At 38.1% G+C, this 16,341-nt stretch overlaps 1 protein-coding gene across 1 annotated transcript; it reads left to right on the top strand.

Annotated features, from left to right (window-relative positions):
* Positions 1–1,457: 1,457 nt before the first annotated feature.
* Positions 1,458–15,846, top strand: LOC131971088 (bestrophin-2-like). Its single transcript, XM_059332391.1, has 9 exons — positions 1,458–1,609; positions 3,268–3,362; positions 4,739–4,972; positions 8,350–8,504; positions 8,656–8,733; positions 10,100–10,252; positions 10,352–10,432; positions 13,329–13,483; positions 15,024–15,846. Exons 1-9 carry the CDS (start codon positions 1,458–1,460, stop codon positions 15,844–15,846), a joined length of 1,926 nt encoding a protein of 641 aa, XP_059188374.1.
* Positions 15,847–16,341: the final 495 nt, after the last annotated feature.

Below are 16,341 nucleotides of genomic sequence, written 5' to 3'. Positions count from 1 at the left end.
AATGTATCATGTTTTTCATGAGTGACTTAAGCTGTCAGCTAAATGTAGTGGAGTAAAAAGTACAATATTTACCTCAAAATGTAGTGGAGTAGAAGTATAAAGTTACATAAAATGGAAATACTCAAGTAAAGTACAATTACCTTAAATTTGTACTTAAGTACAGTACTTGAGTAAATGTACTTAGTTACATTCCACCACTGCAAAGCATGTAGTAATAAAGGACTGCAAGGGTAAACAAAGCGAGCGTGAAAAATAGCCTTGTGGTGAGATACTGTTTGAATTAAGGAGCAAAAGGTCCCATCTCCACTCTGTCTGTTACATCTGTGGAGGATCTCTTACTCTGGGATCCACATGAGATGTCTGATTGGTGGAATCTCAGCCAAGTGCAACCAAAATCACAGCAGCTGCTATTAATATACTGACCACTTCCCCAACAGTCGCTTCTTTTGGTAGCTTAAACCTTTGAAGTCCAGGAGATTTTGGTTCGAATTTGTCAACTTCCTATGCATTAATTTCTGTCTCTGTTTAGCGTCTTTCAGTCTGTCCTTACATCACATGCATGGCTCCTTTTTCTCCACACAAACTTGGCTATCAGTCAGATTTTTCATTTTATTTTAATTAACAAAGTATAAAGCTGCCAGGAACCGAAAATACAAACAAAAGACACAGGTGTCTATGGAAATGTACCATTTTAAAAAAACAAAAACATTTTTAAACAGCAGAAAAAAAGAATAAATAATAAAACTATAAAACAGTCTATTTGCATGTAAATTAAAAATAGTAATAGTTTTCATTGTAGAAAGAAAATTCACATTTTAAAAATGGTCTAGAAACATAAATGGCACACTGTGAAAACTCCTATGATGCACTTTCAACTGGCTTTCTCAGCTTGTCTACATATCATATGTAAATGAAGTTATTACTGTAAATAAAACATGTATTTTCAATAAATAGATGGACTCCAGAGGGTTTAGAGGGTGAACAAGAAAAAATAAATAATTTCATTAAATTCAAACCTGATGCAGTCATTTATTTTAACTTATATATTTTTAATTAAATGATACTATTTTGTAAAAAAAACTGTTTTCACTCTGATATTATAGAGGTTTCTTTTGCAAATTCTTTTTAAAAAGGCTGGATACTTTTGATAGGCAGTATAATGCATTTCACGTCACTTTTAGGCGCCGCACAAAATGTTTCTGAGGCTTTTGGGCTGCAATTTGACCAACTGACAGAAATAAACCATTTGATTTAAGACAATTTTCAACATTTGAGATAACTGCTGTTATTCAGCATAGATTTGTATGTAATTACAAAAAAAAGTTCAAATATTTGACTGTTTTTACTGTGAAAATAGGATTTCTTTTGTAATCGTTCCCACTGCAGGTGTAATCACAGATTGGTTGTTTCTTCCACACAGCTCTTTTTATTGAGGACCTATAATCTGGCCGTCACCAATGACTGTCACCTACACAGCCAGAGTTGCAAACGCCCGTTTCTGTGGCTTCTCCAAGCTGCTCCTGGCCTGGAAAGGCAGCATCTACAAGGTGTTGTATAAAGAGTTCCTGGCTTTCTTCGCCATGTATACCGCCATCAGCATCACTTACAGGTAAGACAGGAGTTTTTGAGTGGCGACCCCCAATTTAACATGCATGTTGTCCGCGACCCCCGCTCACTGAACACAATCTCACACGCACAGTTCAGATCAGACAAACTCAGTTGATACGACGAATTTTGGACAAATAATGAAGCAGACAACAACTAAAACACCTCTCTGTCTGTGCATTTATATATATTTTTTAGATTTTATGACACAAAATGATCAGAAAAAGACACAAAATGACCAAAAAAGGCACAAAATGACAAAACAAAACACAAAATGACCAAATAAAGACATCAAATTACCAAAAAGACTAAAACACATTAACACACGAACACTTTAACACAGTGGAGACAGAGCTGACTTCCAAAATGATTTGGCGACCCCCAGAAATCATCTCGCGACCCCAATTGGGGTCCCGACCCCAAGGTTGAGAATAGCTGAGGTAAGATACAAGGACAGCTGCAGAAAAAACACATTGACATGCCGTGGCAGAATGTACCTACCTAAAGTCTATTTACTCAATTACTGTACTTAAGTATAATTTGAGGTACTTTTTGTTGAGTATTTCCATTTTATGTAAATTTATACTTCTACTCAATTACATTTTGAGGCAAATACTGGACTTTTTACTCCACTACATTTAGCCGACAGCTTAAGTTACCAGCTACCTTTTGGGTCAAGATTTAACTCTATGGAGTCTTGGGCTATTTTGTCCATTTTTTAATCCAAAATGTCTTTATTGTGTCTTTTTTAGTCATTTTGTGTCTTCTGTGTTTTTTGGTCATTCTGTCTTCTCATTTTGTCATTTTAGTCATTTTGTGTTTTAAAATAATTTTGTATCTTTTTTTAGTCATTTTGTGTCTTTTTTTTGTCCCTTTGTGTCTTTTTTTAGTCATTTTGTGCTTTTTTGGTCATTTTGTGTCTTTTTTTGGTCATTTTGTGTCTTTTTTAGTCCTTTAGTCCAACATAAAATGTGATTTTGAATCTTTTTTTTACTTTCAAAACACTATCATGCTCAATAAAGAATTTTAAATGTTTCAAATGTGAACAAAGGTGTCAAATATAACATATAAGAGGGTTCCTTCCAGTTCTATCATTTTATACTAAATCTATTTGAGCTTGTCCCCAGTTTTACTTGGTATATCATCATCAAACTGAAACTGGCCTCATGGAGTTTACAGCCAGAACTTTAGAGGTAAATTTACAGTAGGGCTCCACGCTGCTTTGTTTTCTAGTCTGGATGGAGTCAACAAGTCTGGATTTGGTGCTTTTGGAGACTCCAGAGGGTTTTTAAATGATACCTCATAACAGTATATTATATAGTTAAATGAGCTCTGTCTTTAAAAAAATAAAATGCTGCTTACATAAATGCATCAGTACAAATAGTGTAATAATATATTTTGAAAATATAAAACAATCTGAGAGCTTCCGTTCTGCATAACGAGTACTTTTACTTTTGATACTTTAAGTACATTTTGATGCCGATACTTTTGTACTTTTACTTCAGTAAGTTTTGAATGCAGGACTTTTACTTTAGTGGAGTCATTTCACAGTGTGGTATTAGTACTTTTACTTAAGTAAAGGATCTGAATACTTCTTCCACCACTTTTCACATGATACTTTCATCAACGCTTTGTTTTCAAATGACTATGTATCCCTTTTAGATTTTTCCTGTACGATGATCAGAAGAGGTATTTTGAAAAGCTGGCAATTTATTGCAATCACTACGCCAGCCTCATCCCGATGTCCTTTGTTCTGGGTAAGCACTAATCTTGTTCTTGTCAACTTTGGGATAACATAAGAGGGACAGAGTTTTAGTTACAGTATGTACCAGCTCTTTGTTCAGTGTTCATAACCAAAATCATTATCAAGAAAACCATGGAAAATGTCTAGATATCATCTCTTAAATTAAACTCTTATGAGGTATTTTTGTTGTTATCATTATATTTGTCCAAACAAATGTACATTTAGTTGTACCAGGCATTAAAATAAACAAGAAATTGAAGAAAACAAGGGTGGTCTAATAAATTAAAAATAAAATAAAATAAAAAAACACACAAAATTACAAAAAACACATACAAACACACTCAAAACACACCAAAAACACAAAAATAACAAAAAAAACCCCACATAAAAACAAAGAAATTACAAAAAACAAAGATAAAAAAAACAAGAAAGTGGAAATTGCAAAGAAATTACACAAAACAACAACAAAAAACCAGTAAACACAAAAGATTGCATTACAAATGCTAAATGCACAAAGCTAAATTAGAAAAATATCTGCAAAAGAAAAAAAGTAAAATCATGTTTCTACACTTGGTCGAGGTGTTTTTTTTAATTTTATTTACCTTTGTTAAAAAAGGGTTGACGCATTAAATTGGACATGGAAACTTGTGGAAAAGCCAAAACTTTAGAGTTGAGCTGACAGCAGAGCTCCATGCTGCACAGTTTTTACTCATGACGTCATGAAGAAGTCGTGCTCCAGAGGGTTAAAGGTCAGATTTGGATCAGCAGATGTTTTCCCGTACACTGCAAAAAAAGCAAAGTTGTGTGAATTCAAAATTTCAAGGCAACAAACTTCGATAAAATTTTAAGTTGGACAACTAAACTAAATATTTTAAGTTTTGTTTTTGACTTTGCTCAACTCTGAATTTCTCTGGCACGATTGTAACGCCGCTATGAAATGTCAGCTAATGTTGCGACCACAATTTTGAGTTAGCTTTGATACGCTAATGGCTACTCTTGTAGCTGTAACAAGCAGCGCCGCTAGCATCAGTTAGCCGCTAGCATCAGTTAACAGCTAGCTTTCTCTAATGACAACAAATTCACAACAAAGAAATAAGAGTTAGCAGAACTGTTGTCCCTTGTTTTGAACCCCAACTTAAAGATATAAGTAACAACAACTCACCAACTTGTTTTTGAGCAGACAACTGGCTTGCTTTGTTGTGCTAACTTACATTATTGCCCTAAATGTCAGTAATTTATATGTCCAAGTTTTACCAACTTAAATCACTGTTTTAGGCCAAAAAATACAAGTCAGCTTTTTTGCAGTGTCTGTTAAATCAGCTAAAACAGAAAAGCTAAAACATTTTCTTATTTTGCTGAGTCCTCCCGTGTGTCCTCTGCTGTCTGTAGGTTTCTATGTGACCCTGGTGGTGAACCGCTGGTGGAGCCAGTACACCAGCATCCCGCTCCCCGACAGGCTCATGTGCGTCCTGTCGGGGGGCCTCCAGGGGAGCGATGAGCGAGGCCGTCTGCTGAGACGGACCATGATGCGTTACGCCAGCCTGTCGGCCCTGCTCATCCTCCGCTCTGTCAGCACGGCCGTCTTCAAACGGTTCCCCACCGTTGACCACGTGGTGGAGGCTGGTGAGTCCGACAGGGATCCACCTGCTGTCACTTACATATGATCTGATACGATGATCCAAACAAGCTTTCAATCAGCAAAACCTGAAATAGTGCACCGATGGGTCAGTCATGAGACAACAGGCCCCTGAGCACCAAGATGTATAAGGCCCCACTGCCTCCCACACAGAGTACACAACTGTTTAGCCAGTTTTTGTAGTTGTTTTGTGTCTCTTTGTGGTCATTTTGTGTCTTCGTGGCTGTTATATATCTCTCTTCGACTTTCTTTTCTCAACTTTAACTTCTTTTGTCATTTTGAGTTTTTTGTCGTGACTTCAACTTTTTTCTCATTATTTTGACTATTTTCTCGTTACGTTGACTTTTTTCGTGATTTCGACTTTTTTTGTCATTTTGAATAATGTCTCGAGTCTCTTTGAAGTTGTTTTGTGTATCTTTGAAGTTGTTTTCTGTCTCTTTGTAGTTGTTTTGTGTCTCTTTGAAGTTGTTTTGTGTCTCTTTGTAGTTGTTTGTGTATCTTTGAAGTTGTTTTCTGTCTCTTTGTAGTTGTTTTGTGTCTCTTTGTAGTTATTTTGTGTCTCTTTGTGGTAATTTTGTCTCACTTTGTAATTGTTTTGCTCATTTCTTTTGTCTGTGGTTGTTTTGGCCTTTTTTGTAGTTGTTTTGTGTCTCTTTGTGGTAATTTTGTGTCTTTGTGGCTGTCTCTGTGGCTTTGTGTTTCTGACTGTTCATTTTGTGTCACTTTTATGAGTAATGTTTTAGTCAGTGGTTGTTTTGTGTCTCTTTGTAGTTGTTTTGTGTCTCTCTGTGGTAATTATGTGTCACTTTGAAGTTGTTTTGTGTCTATCTGTGATAATTATGTATAATTTGGAAGTTGTTTTGTGTGTCTTTGTAGTTGTTTTGTGCGTCTTTGTGGTAATTATGTGTAACTTTGAAGTTGTTGTGTGTCTCTTTGTAGTTGTTTTGTGTCTCTTTGTGGTAATTATGTGTAACTTTGTTGTTCTGTGTCACTTTGTAATTGTTTTGGCCTTTTCCATTTTTATAGTCTGTGTTTTTGCCTCCTTTTGTAGTTGTTTGCATCTTCTTGTAGTTTTGTAGGACATTTTGCCCCTTTTCATAGTTGTTGTTTGTCTCTTTATGTCTCTTTGCAGCTTTCATGCATCTCTTTTTAGTTGTTTTGATATTTTTGCAGTTGTGATACAACTCTTATGTTTCCTTGTGGTCATTGTGGAGTCTTTCCTGGTTGGTGCATGTGTCTTTGATTGACATTTTGCAGGTGAAGGCAAGGGGAGGTGGCCTGTGAATTCAGTGATCCGTCAATGACTGCACCTCTCGCTCAGCAGTTATTATTTACACTGAGCCTTATCATACAGACGTTCTCACGCTGTACTAGAGAGTGACAGGAAGTGCTGTAGATGGAGTGATCCGTCACACACTGACGTCTTCAGTGTGTGTTGCGTGTTGTTTCCTTTCATGTACGTTCTCTCCACCAGTGAGCAAATCACAAGGACAGGCACATCTTGACATTCACTGGTGATAAGAAAAGTTATCTTCTAACTCTCTAAGTTTATCTTCTATGAGTAGGAAGAGACGCAGTGGAGAAACTGTTTCCTCACTGTTTTCTACATGCACCGTGTTCAAACTTTTGGTGGCATCAAAGTTTGATTTACACGTGACAGTATCTTAACCCTCTAGAGTCCATCTATTTATTGAAAATACACGTTTTATTTACAGTAATAACTTTATTTATATATGATATGTAGACAAGCTGAGAAAGCCAGTTAAAGTTCAATCACAGAAGCTTTCACAGTGTGACAAGGCCATTTATTACAATACAATACAATACAATACAATACAATACAATACAATAAATCTTTATTATTCACCATGGTGGAAATTTGCCTTCGGCTCACCGTAAAGTTACAGAATTTCATTAAAAACATACAGCAGTTGAGAATGCAGTTAAAACATAGAATAAGAAATAAAAAGACAATTAAGAGCAGTTCAAAGTTCGTGCATCACTTATGTTGATATTAGTTAGAGTTCGCTGTAGCTGGGTGTGAACGCTTCATTGTCACTAACTATTAGGCTATATGTTGCTGTCTTAACTGCCGCTTTCAGTGCCTTCTACTAATCTGCGTGTTGGATATATATATGGTGTGATTTTGTTACCTTGTATCAGCATGAAAGATATGGGAGGCCTCAGGGGGCCTCTCAGTGTCGAACACTTCACTTTTACCACCAAATGTCCCTGTATTGCAGCGTCATGTGCGTTACGTAGGGTGGCCATTTCCTTCACATCAAAAAGGAGGACACTTTGCATACATGGAAGCAGATATTTGTTTGGTATGATCCGGTTTTAAGCAGAGTTGTTCTCCGATTAGCTCGATGCTAGTCAGTGCTAGCATGTCTCTGATAGCTGCTTTGCCTTTGCTGCTCACATCTACATTGCTTCGACATAATGTACAAAAAAATGAAACTCATCCCTCTTACTTTTTGTAACAAACCCGTGTTTTCTTGCCCCTTCTGGGTTAAAAGAGGTCTTTCACTTTGGTATTTTCAGACTTTCAGTAGCTGAGAGCTTGATTGACAGCCTGGTGGTAGCAACTGGCATGTTGTGGTGAATCAACACATGGATCATTTGAATATTCAAATGAGCCATGTGTTGACAGGTCAACACACGAAAATAGAACCATTTAAATTACTTATTTTGACACACATTTTTAGCCAATAAGTATTCAACTAACAAGGTAACGTGTCAAAAGGTGGACCTTTTTGTTATTTTCTCAACAGGAGGACAAATGAGTGTCCAGACAGGACATTTAAAAGCCGGACGAATGGCCACCCTCGCGTTACGGTCGAGTGTTCATTAGCCGACATTATTATTCTCAATTCTTAGAGGGCCCAGCCATGGTGGAGGCCCTGGGGCTGTAGCCCAGGTTAACCCGTTTATTAATGCGCCCCTGTCTGTACATAATGTTGATCCCTAACTGTGAGTTACATTTACACTATGGATAAATGGATGTGAGCAGCTCTTTCAGCAACAGACTATTACACCCACGGTGTAAAAAGGAACGCTTCCGCAGGTCATTCTTTCCAGCTGCCATAAGACTGTACAACACCAACACAGCCTGAACATTTTTGCATATAAATCTGCACTCTGCACATTTCTCCACTTAAATTTGCACTAAGTTGTATATAGTATATTATTATTGTATATTTGTATATTGTTAAATGTCTTTTTCTTAGATTGTTTATTTTTTATCTTTATCTTAAAAATTGTGTGAAACTTTGCGGCTGTAACAAAGAAATTTCCCCACTGTGGGATTAATAAAGTCAAATCTGAATCTGAATCTGAATGTTTTGGTCTGGTGTCTGTGCAGGATTCATGTCAAGAGAGGAACGAAAGAAGTTCGAGGGTCTCCACTCTCCTTACAACAAATACTGGATCCCGTGTGTTTGGTTCACCAACCTAGCGGCCGTGGCGCGCTGCGAGGGACGCATCAAAGACGACCACACACTCAAGCTCCTGCTGGAGGTACAGCATTACATACACACACACACACACACACCATAACAGAACTACAGTTCTTATGTTTAGGCAAAGATTCAGTTTTAGAAATATATTCACACAGACAGAAAGTTTGGATAAATGCAGTAAAGTGAACTGTGTATTTGTGTGTGAGCAGGAGCTGAATGCGTTCAGGGGAAAGTGCAGCATGCTGTTTCATTACGACATGATCAGCGTTCCTCTCGTCTACACTCAGGTAAGAGCTCTGCTGCTCTGGATGCTGCAGTGATATGATTATGTGTCACTTTGAAGTTGTTTTGTGTCTCTTTATAGTTTTTTTAAGGTGTCTTTGTGGTAATTATGTGTAACTAAGAAGTTGTTTTGTGTCTCTTTGTGGTAATTATGTGTAACTTTGTTATTCTGTGTCAGTTTGTAATTGTTTTGGCCTTTTCCATCTTTTATCGTCTGTGTTTTTGCCTCCTTTTGGAGTTGTTTGCATCTTCTTGTAGTTTTGTAGGACATTTTGCCCCTTTTCATAGTTGTTTGTCTCTTTATGTCTCTTTGCAGCTTTCATGCATCTCTTTTTAGTTGTTTTGATATTTTTGCAGTTGTGATACAACTCTTATGTTTCCTTGTGGTCATTGTGGAGTCTTTCCTGGTTGGTGCATGTATCTTTGATTGACATTTGCAGGTGAAGGCAAGGGGAGGTGGCCTGTGAATTCAGTGATTCATCAATGACTGCACCTCTCGCTCAGCAGTTATTATTTACAATGCTAAATGCTATCTATCTATCTATCTATCTATCTATCTATCTATCTATCTATCTATCTATCTATCTATCTATCTATCTATCTATCTAAGTGTATCTAAGTGTTGTTTTATTTTTTAGGAATCTTTATTTTTTATTTTATACTTTTTTCCAGTTGAAATGGCACACTTGCAAGTGATACACTGCAAATAAGGTGTGTCTAAAAACAAGATAAAAACACTAAATCTGAGGGAAATTATCTTGCTGCATGGACAGATAATTTCACTTGACAAGATTTCTTTAATTAAGATTGTTAAATCTAGAAATAAGCATGTTGAACACTTAAAAATGAAATTTACTCTTTAAACAAAATAAATTATCTAACACTTCTAAATCTAAGTTGTTGGTTTTTTTTTTAAATCTTGGTAAGAGCCAAATAATTTGCAGTGTAGAGAGCATTTCATGTGTGAATCTAGAGCGATAATACTCAGAATATGATGGTAAAGTCCATTTCCAGTAGTTGAAGTTGAATAGTATTGAGTCATATAGATGGACATACTTTTCAGAGGCCAACATTTCCATATTAAACATACTTTTTAAAATTGGTCTTTTGTAATATTACATTTTTCTGAGACATTGAATTTTAGGTTTTCATTAAATGTAAGCCATAATCATTATAATGAGAAGAAATGAAACAAATCAAGACATGAAATGTTTCATTCTGTGTGTAATGGATCTATATAATGTGTTATTTCCACTTTTTTAAATTGAATTACTGACATAAATACATTTTTCTATGATATTCTAATTTATTGAGATGCGCCTCTATATTTGTAGGAAGAATTAAAAGGAACAACCTCCATCTTTCCCACAGGTGGTGACTTTGGCAGTGTACAGTTTTTTCCTGGTGTGTCTGATTGGTCGCCAGTTCCTGGACCCCAGTCAAGGCTATCCGGGTCACGACCTGGACCTGTACGTGCCCATCTTCACCCTGCTGCAGTTCTTCTTTTATGCTGGGTGGCTCAAGGTCAGAGAGAGAGAGAGAGTGACGTATCACATGCTTTAATACCTGAGCACTATTGAAAAAAATAAAATCACTAATTCATGTTTCTGTTGTGTCCTGAAGGTTGCAGAGCAGCTGATCAACCCTTTTGGAGAAGATGATGATGACTTTGAGACCAACTGGCTGATAGACAGAAATTTCCAGGTTTGTTTTATGTTATACTGTCTCCTTTACATTTATTTTGATTTAACACTTGATTATTCTGTTACAGTAAAACAAATAGCCCAAAAATATCTGTTCTGACTGACAATTTGCAGTCCAACATGGGAAATCTGATGCGATATTACTATCACTGCTAAACCTTAGTTTCCCATTTTAGCTTTACCATCATGTCTTAATTTATATGTACTACTAGTATTTTCAACAGGTTATGAAACAGACTCATTAGGGGTGTTTCCATTACAGTCTAATACCCGGAATGAGGCGGATCTCACTCGCCGAAACGCCCCTAATTTGAATATGAGCCGTCTTTATACTGGCTGTTTTTTGGCTCCCTCGAAGAGCAGGGCCGTTTTTCTCCCCTGAAAAAAATCCTGATTGCTGATTGGATAGAACGCTAAGCAGGATGTGACGTAGTACTCGACGCCACAACAACATGCGCCTTTTGTAAAAGCCGGCGAAGCAGTGTTGCTAACTTAGCGAATTTGACGCTATATTTAGCGAGATTTCAGACCCCCCTTGTGACCACTTTTCAAAATAGCAACTAGCGACAAATCCAGCGATTTTACTTTTTCTGGTGTTATTGGAGACTTTTGGAGACTTGGCGGCTCATTAAGAAGAGTAAGAACAAGTTGAAGCGACACAGTCCTCCTGCAGCAGTCTCTCCCAGCTGCAGTCACAGAGCTGGAGGGGATATTAACCCCTTAGCGTCCAGTCTGCAAGTTGCTAACAGGCTAACAGTTAGCTCTGTAGCAGTACAGTGTGTATGTGCTGCTGCTGCAGGAGGTGTTCACTTAGCATCTCTGTTTGTTTACAACAAGCAATTTGGAGAAGCAGGTAGGGATACGAACACGGTTTCATCAGTTTTTAACTTTAAATGTGCACAGTTAACAGCGATGCCGGTTAATTCACGATCACAATGTTTATGATCAGGGGAGATGGTGTGCATAATTAGCCATGCTGCTTTGTTTATGATCAGCGGTCGAAACTGTCACTAAGTGATTACGCGATGAATGAAAACCATACGTCACCTCCAGAGTCTCTAAATCCCTCTGGGGCCTTTTATTGTAATGGAGACACGCTGAGTGAGCGGACATTTGAGAGGGCGTGGCCTGTGTGGCCTTTCCCAGCGACCACTCTTCCCCCGATCCCCAACCTTTTTCTTGAGGGACCTACATTTTTATAATTGTAAACTTTGGCGATCCCCCATTCTTTGGGGGCTAGCTCGCCAAGTTTTCGCTGCACAGTGATGTGATACACATATCTTTGCAATCAGTGTAGTTTCTGCTTTCACAGGACACCAAGTTTGTGTGGACCTTCAGGTTTAAGAGGTTAAATTTACACTTATATGCTAAATTACTTTTGAAAAAAGCAGTCATTCAAACTTGCATGAAGCCTTGCCATGTGTTGTGAGCTTGTAGATTGGCCTTTTTCAAATGTATAGGCATAGATGTATATATTTAACCCATTATATTTATTTCACCCCTTAAAATTAAGAGGGCTTCGCAACCCCCACGTGGATCTTTGGCGCCCCCCGGGGGGGTCAGGCCCCCCCAGTTGGGAATCCCTGCCCTAAAGGAAACAAGGGAGGCAGTCACTAAAATGAGAGATTTTCTAATGGCAGTCTGTTGCTCATGGAAACACTCACTTTTGTCCACAGGGGCCGCCAAACTCAACACAAAATGAAAGTTCCCTGCTTTTAGATCAATATGACTCTAATAAAACTTGTCCTTTGCTCTTTACTGTCAACTGTATTCATGTGTTCTGGTCTTGCTCATAACTGTCCAACTACTGGGAAACAATACTTAAAACCATATCCAAGGTAACTAAAATAAATTTACCATCCGAACCAAGGTTAGCTCTGCCAGTGGACACTTCAATGCTACCTGGGGAGGGCAGCAAAGTCAGGTTTATAAGAATAGCTTTGACAATAGCCAATAAATGCAAAGCTCTCAAAGAAGAGCGAAGACGCACCTCTGCCCTCTCTTTGGCTTAGACAACTTACCTCCTGCATCCCCATCGAGAAAATAATGTATAATATAAAACAATGACCGGACAAATTTAAGGGAGTATGGGGTAAAATGATTGAGCATTTGATTACAGCAGATATGGATAATTCAAGATGTGACACCAATAAGACATAGTTGCTGAGGAGCAAAATGTAATTATAATTATTATTATTTATTTATTTATTTTCATTCGTGGCTTCACCTTTGGACTTTTATATACCTTGACTTATTTCCATTTATATATAGGTTTATTTATCTATGTTATTGTATTCTATTTTATTTATCAATTTGCTTTTGAAGCTTTGATTGTCTTGCTATATGTATATGTATGTATAGGTGTCTGTATGTGGATGTAGGCTTATTGTTTATTGTTTATTGGATCCCCATTAGTTGTCACCATGGTGACAACTATTCTTCCTGGGGTCCCTAAAAAGCAAGACACATAACAGTAACATTCACATGCATCATGCATACACAGTAAAAGTATATACATACATAGTACAAGCACCTACACATACATACTCACACATATACACAGACACATTCAGAGATCAGTTCATTAAGAGCTGTCTCTGTACAAGTTTAAACACAGCTTTACAGATATCAGTCAACTGAATTTAACCTAATTTCTTTACTCAAAACAGCTTTTTTCAATTCCCTTCTAAATCCTGATTTCTTACACTTAAGAATGAAGCAGGTATATATATATATATATACATGGGCATAAATATATATACATATCATTATAAATATATGTACCAGTAAGGGGAATTCAATGGTCAATGTATGACATTTACATGACAAAATTCAATAAACACAATGTTAAAAAATAAAAACTTAAACTGTTCGTCTCTCTGTGTTTCCCACTGCAGGTGTCCATGATGGCGGTGGATGAGATGTATGGAGATCTGCCGATGATGGAAAGAGATCGTTACTGGAATGACTCCAACCCCAGACCCCCCTACACCGCCGCCACGCAGTTTGTCCTCCGCAAACCCTCCTTCCAGGGCTCCACCTTTGATATGGCGTGAGTGTCTGGGTTTAACCTTCTTGTGTTACGTGTGCTTGCCTTGTGACTGTAATACTTTCACTTTGAATCCCCCCAAAATTTTTTTCCCCCTGAAAATCTGGGTGATGAAAGTGAAAGTATTCTACCTTCATTCAAGAAGTAAGTGACGTGACTGTATGGGCTGAAATATGTGCCACCAGAAACTGAATTTGAATCATTTATATTTGAATTTGTATCGTTCAGTTTGACCCGGAGGCTGCCGCTTAGTGGCAACAAATTGTAAAAAAAAGTAGATGCTGATTGGTTGAAGAGGCGTTCTGTGTATCTGGGATCGATTGCTCTGCCTCAACTGCCGGATGTTTGTCATTTCATTGAAATTGAATTGTGAGAACTGAAATTGAACTCTGTAAACTGAATGTTCAGTTCCAAAGTAATAAATTCAATTTCAAATTACAATTCAGATTCAGTTTTTCAATGCAATGATTCAAATTGAACAATACAAATAGAAATTATGTGATTCAAATTAAGGTTTTTAATGCAATTACTCAAGTTAAGCAATTCAAATTCAAATATGAATGATTCAAATTCAGTTTCGGCAGGCACATATTTCAGCCCATATGATTGGGGCTGACAAAGAGCTGCAAATGGAGTCCACTTATATAGCGATTTTATCCAAAGCGCTTTACACCATTGGGAATTCATTGGGGTTCAGTATCTTGCACAAGGATACTTCGACATGTAGGCCGCCATGGTGAGAGATCGAACCACCGTGTATACACGTGTGTATGTGTGTATGGTCAATCAATCAATCAGACTTTATTTGTATAGCACTTTTCATACAAGAGAGATGCAACACAAAGCACTTTACATAAAATAGGAGAAAATAATAATAATAAAAAGATAACGAAACATAGAAACAAGCAAACACCCTCCACCCATCCCCAACCCTCCACCCCACCCACCTTCATCCCACCCATCCTATTTAAAAACAAAGCACAAACTGAGGAAGCTCCATCTCAACACGGAGCAGTGAGGAAACATTGGAGGCAGGTTAGATATAAATTAGATAAAGAATAAAGTAAGATAAGATAAAATAAAATAAGATTAAAAGATATATATAATAATAATAATACAAAAATAATAATAATTAAAAAATACATATATATATATATAAAAAAATAAAAATAAAATAAAATAAAAAGCTAGATAATAAAGATAAAACAACAAATTATGAAACAAATTAAGAAATAGAGCATGATAATACATACATACATACATATATATAAATATATATATATATATGTATATATATATATATATATATACATATATGTATATATATATACTAAAAATAGCAAATAAATAAATAAATAAAAGAGAAGATGTAATAACACTAAGATGCATGAGGAGAAAAATCTCTAAAAATGGTTCAGGTAAAAGCCAAGTTAAAAGGATAAGTCTTCAATTTGCTCTTAAAGATATGACCAGTCTCTGCTGCCCTCAGGTCATGGTGTTTGGTATTTTCAGGAAAATAAACAATCTTGACGTCTCTTGACAGGATCCCCAAAGAGGAGATGCACTTCCAGCCTCTTGCGGACATCGCTGAGAACCTGGAGGAGCCAGGCAGCCGTCACCCCAACATGGCGCTCTTCAACCGCCTGCTCAATGCCGCCCCGTCCCCCACCGGCTTCATGGGAGGAGCTCTCCGCCGCACCTCAGCGCAGCTCCACAGGTTGCGCCACTCCCCCAGCATCGACCAGTGCACCAGCGACGACGACGATGACGAGAGCGGTAAAATAGGTAAAGGAGGGTCTCTGCCGTCGGGGCTGGGACAGGACACCCAGAGCACCGTGTGCAGCTTCAGGGAGGACAAGAGCTCCAATACGCCTCTGCTGGAGATTCAGTTTGGGGCGGAGCAGGAGAGGCGAGGAGGAGGAGGAGGAGGAGGAGGAGGAGGAGGAGGAGGAGGAGGAGGAGGAGGAGGAGGAGGCAATGAGAAGAAGGAGGTGGAGTGGAAGGGCGATGATGAGTGGCAGATCAGGGAGGAAGGATGGACTGAAGAGAGGAAGGAGACCCAAGCTCCTGTGTCTCTGCTTCCTCCTCCTCCTCCTCCTCAGTCCTCAAGAGACTCATTTATTCAGTCAGCCTCCGCCGTTCCCTTCACCTCCCATCACCCCTCTGCCTTCCAGTTCCACCCGGCTGCCCACTCCAGTCTGGAGCACTGCAGCTCCCAGCCGGCCATCAACCAGAACAGAGCTGTGCCTGCCATCCCCAAACCTCCCTTTGGAGGGAACAAAATGTCTCTCCTCACTGTGCCGTCTTACAACGAACCTCAGCGTTTCCGCAGCGTGAGCATGGGATCAGAGCTGACCGGCTCTTAGGTGGACAGTGTTGATTGGTTGTGATGTTCCCATGAACTTCTGGCTGTTTGAAAACCACAATGCTCGATGCAAAGCATGTTTTCACAAGCAAAATTAGTCATAGGTATGAAACTGGGCTTCCACTTTTGTTATGAATTTGCAACAGTTTTTGGAGCTGAGGTTTTGGAGATTAAAAGAAGAAGAAAAAAACTAGGGCCGGGACTTTAACGCGTTAATTAAGATTAATTAATTACACAAAAATTAACATGTTAAAAAAAAAAATTGACGCATTTTAATCGCACTTATTTTTGCACCGCGGAACGTTTCTCACTGGATGAGTTTCAGGCGGACCGATTATACTGGAACACCAACTAGAGTTCATGAGTTCAGACAACAACAAACCACAGTGAACATGAAGGAAGAAGCTGATGAGACCTTTGGTTGGCCCCGTGGATGATGGGACATTTTGTTACAAAAAACGAGTATTATATAAGTATTCTAATTAACAGAAGGTCT

This window comes from Centropristis striata, chromosome 1 (genome assembly GCF_030273125.1).
Source record: "Centropristis striata isolate RG_2023a ecotype Rhode Island chromosome 1, C.striata_1.0, whole genome shotgun sequence".
NCBI lineage: Eukaryota > Metazoa > Chordata > Actinopteri > Perciformes > Serranidae > Centropristis > Centropristis striata.
Note: the sequence above shows the minus strand (reverse complement) of the source record. Positions and strands in the feature narration are given on the sequence as shown.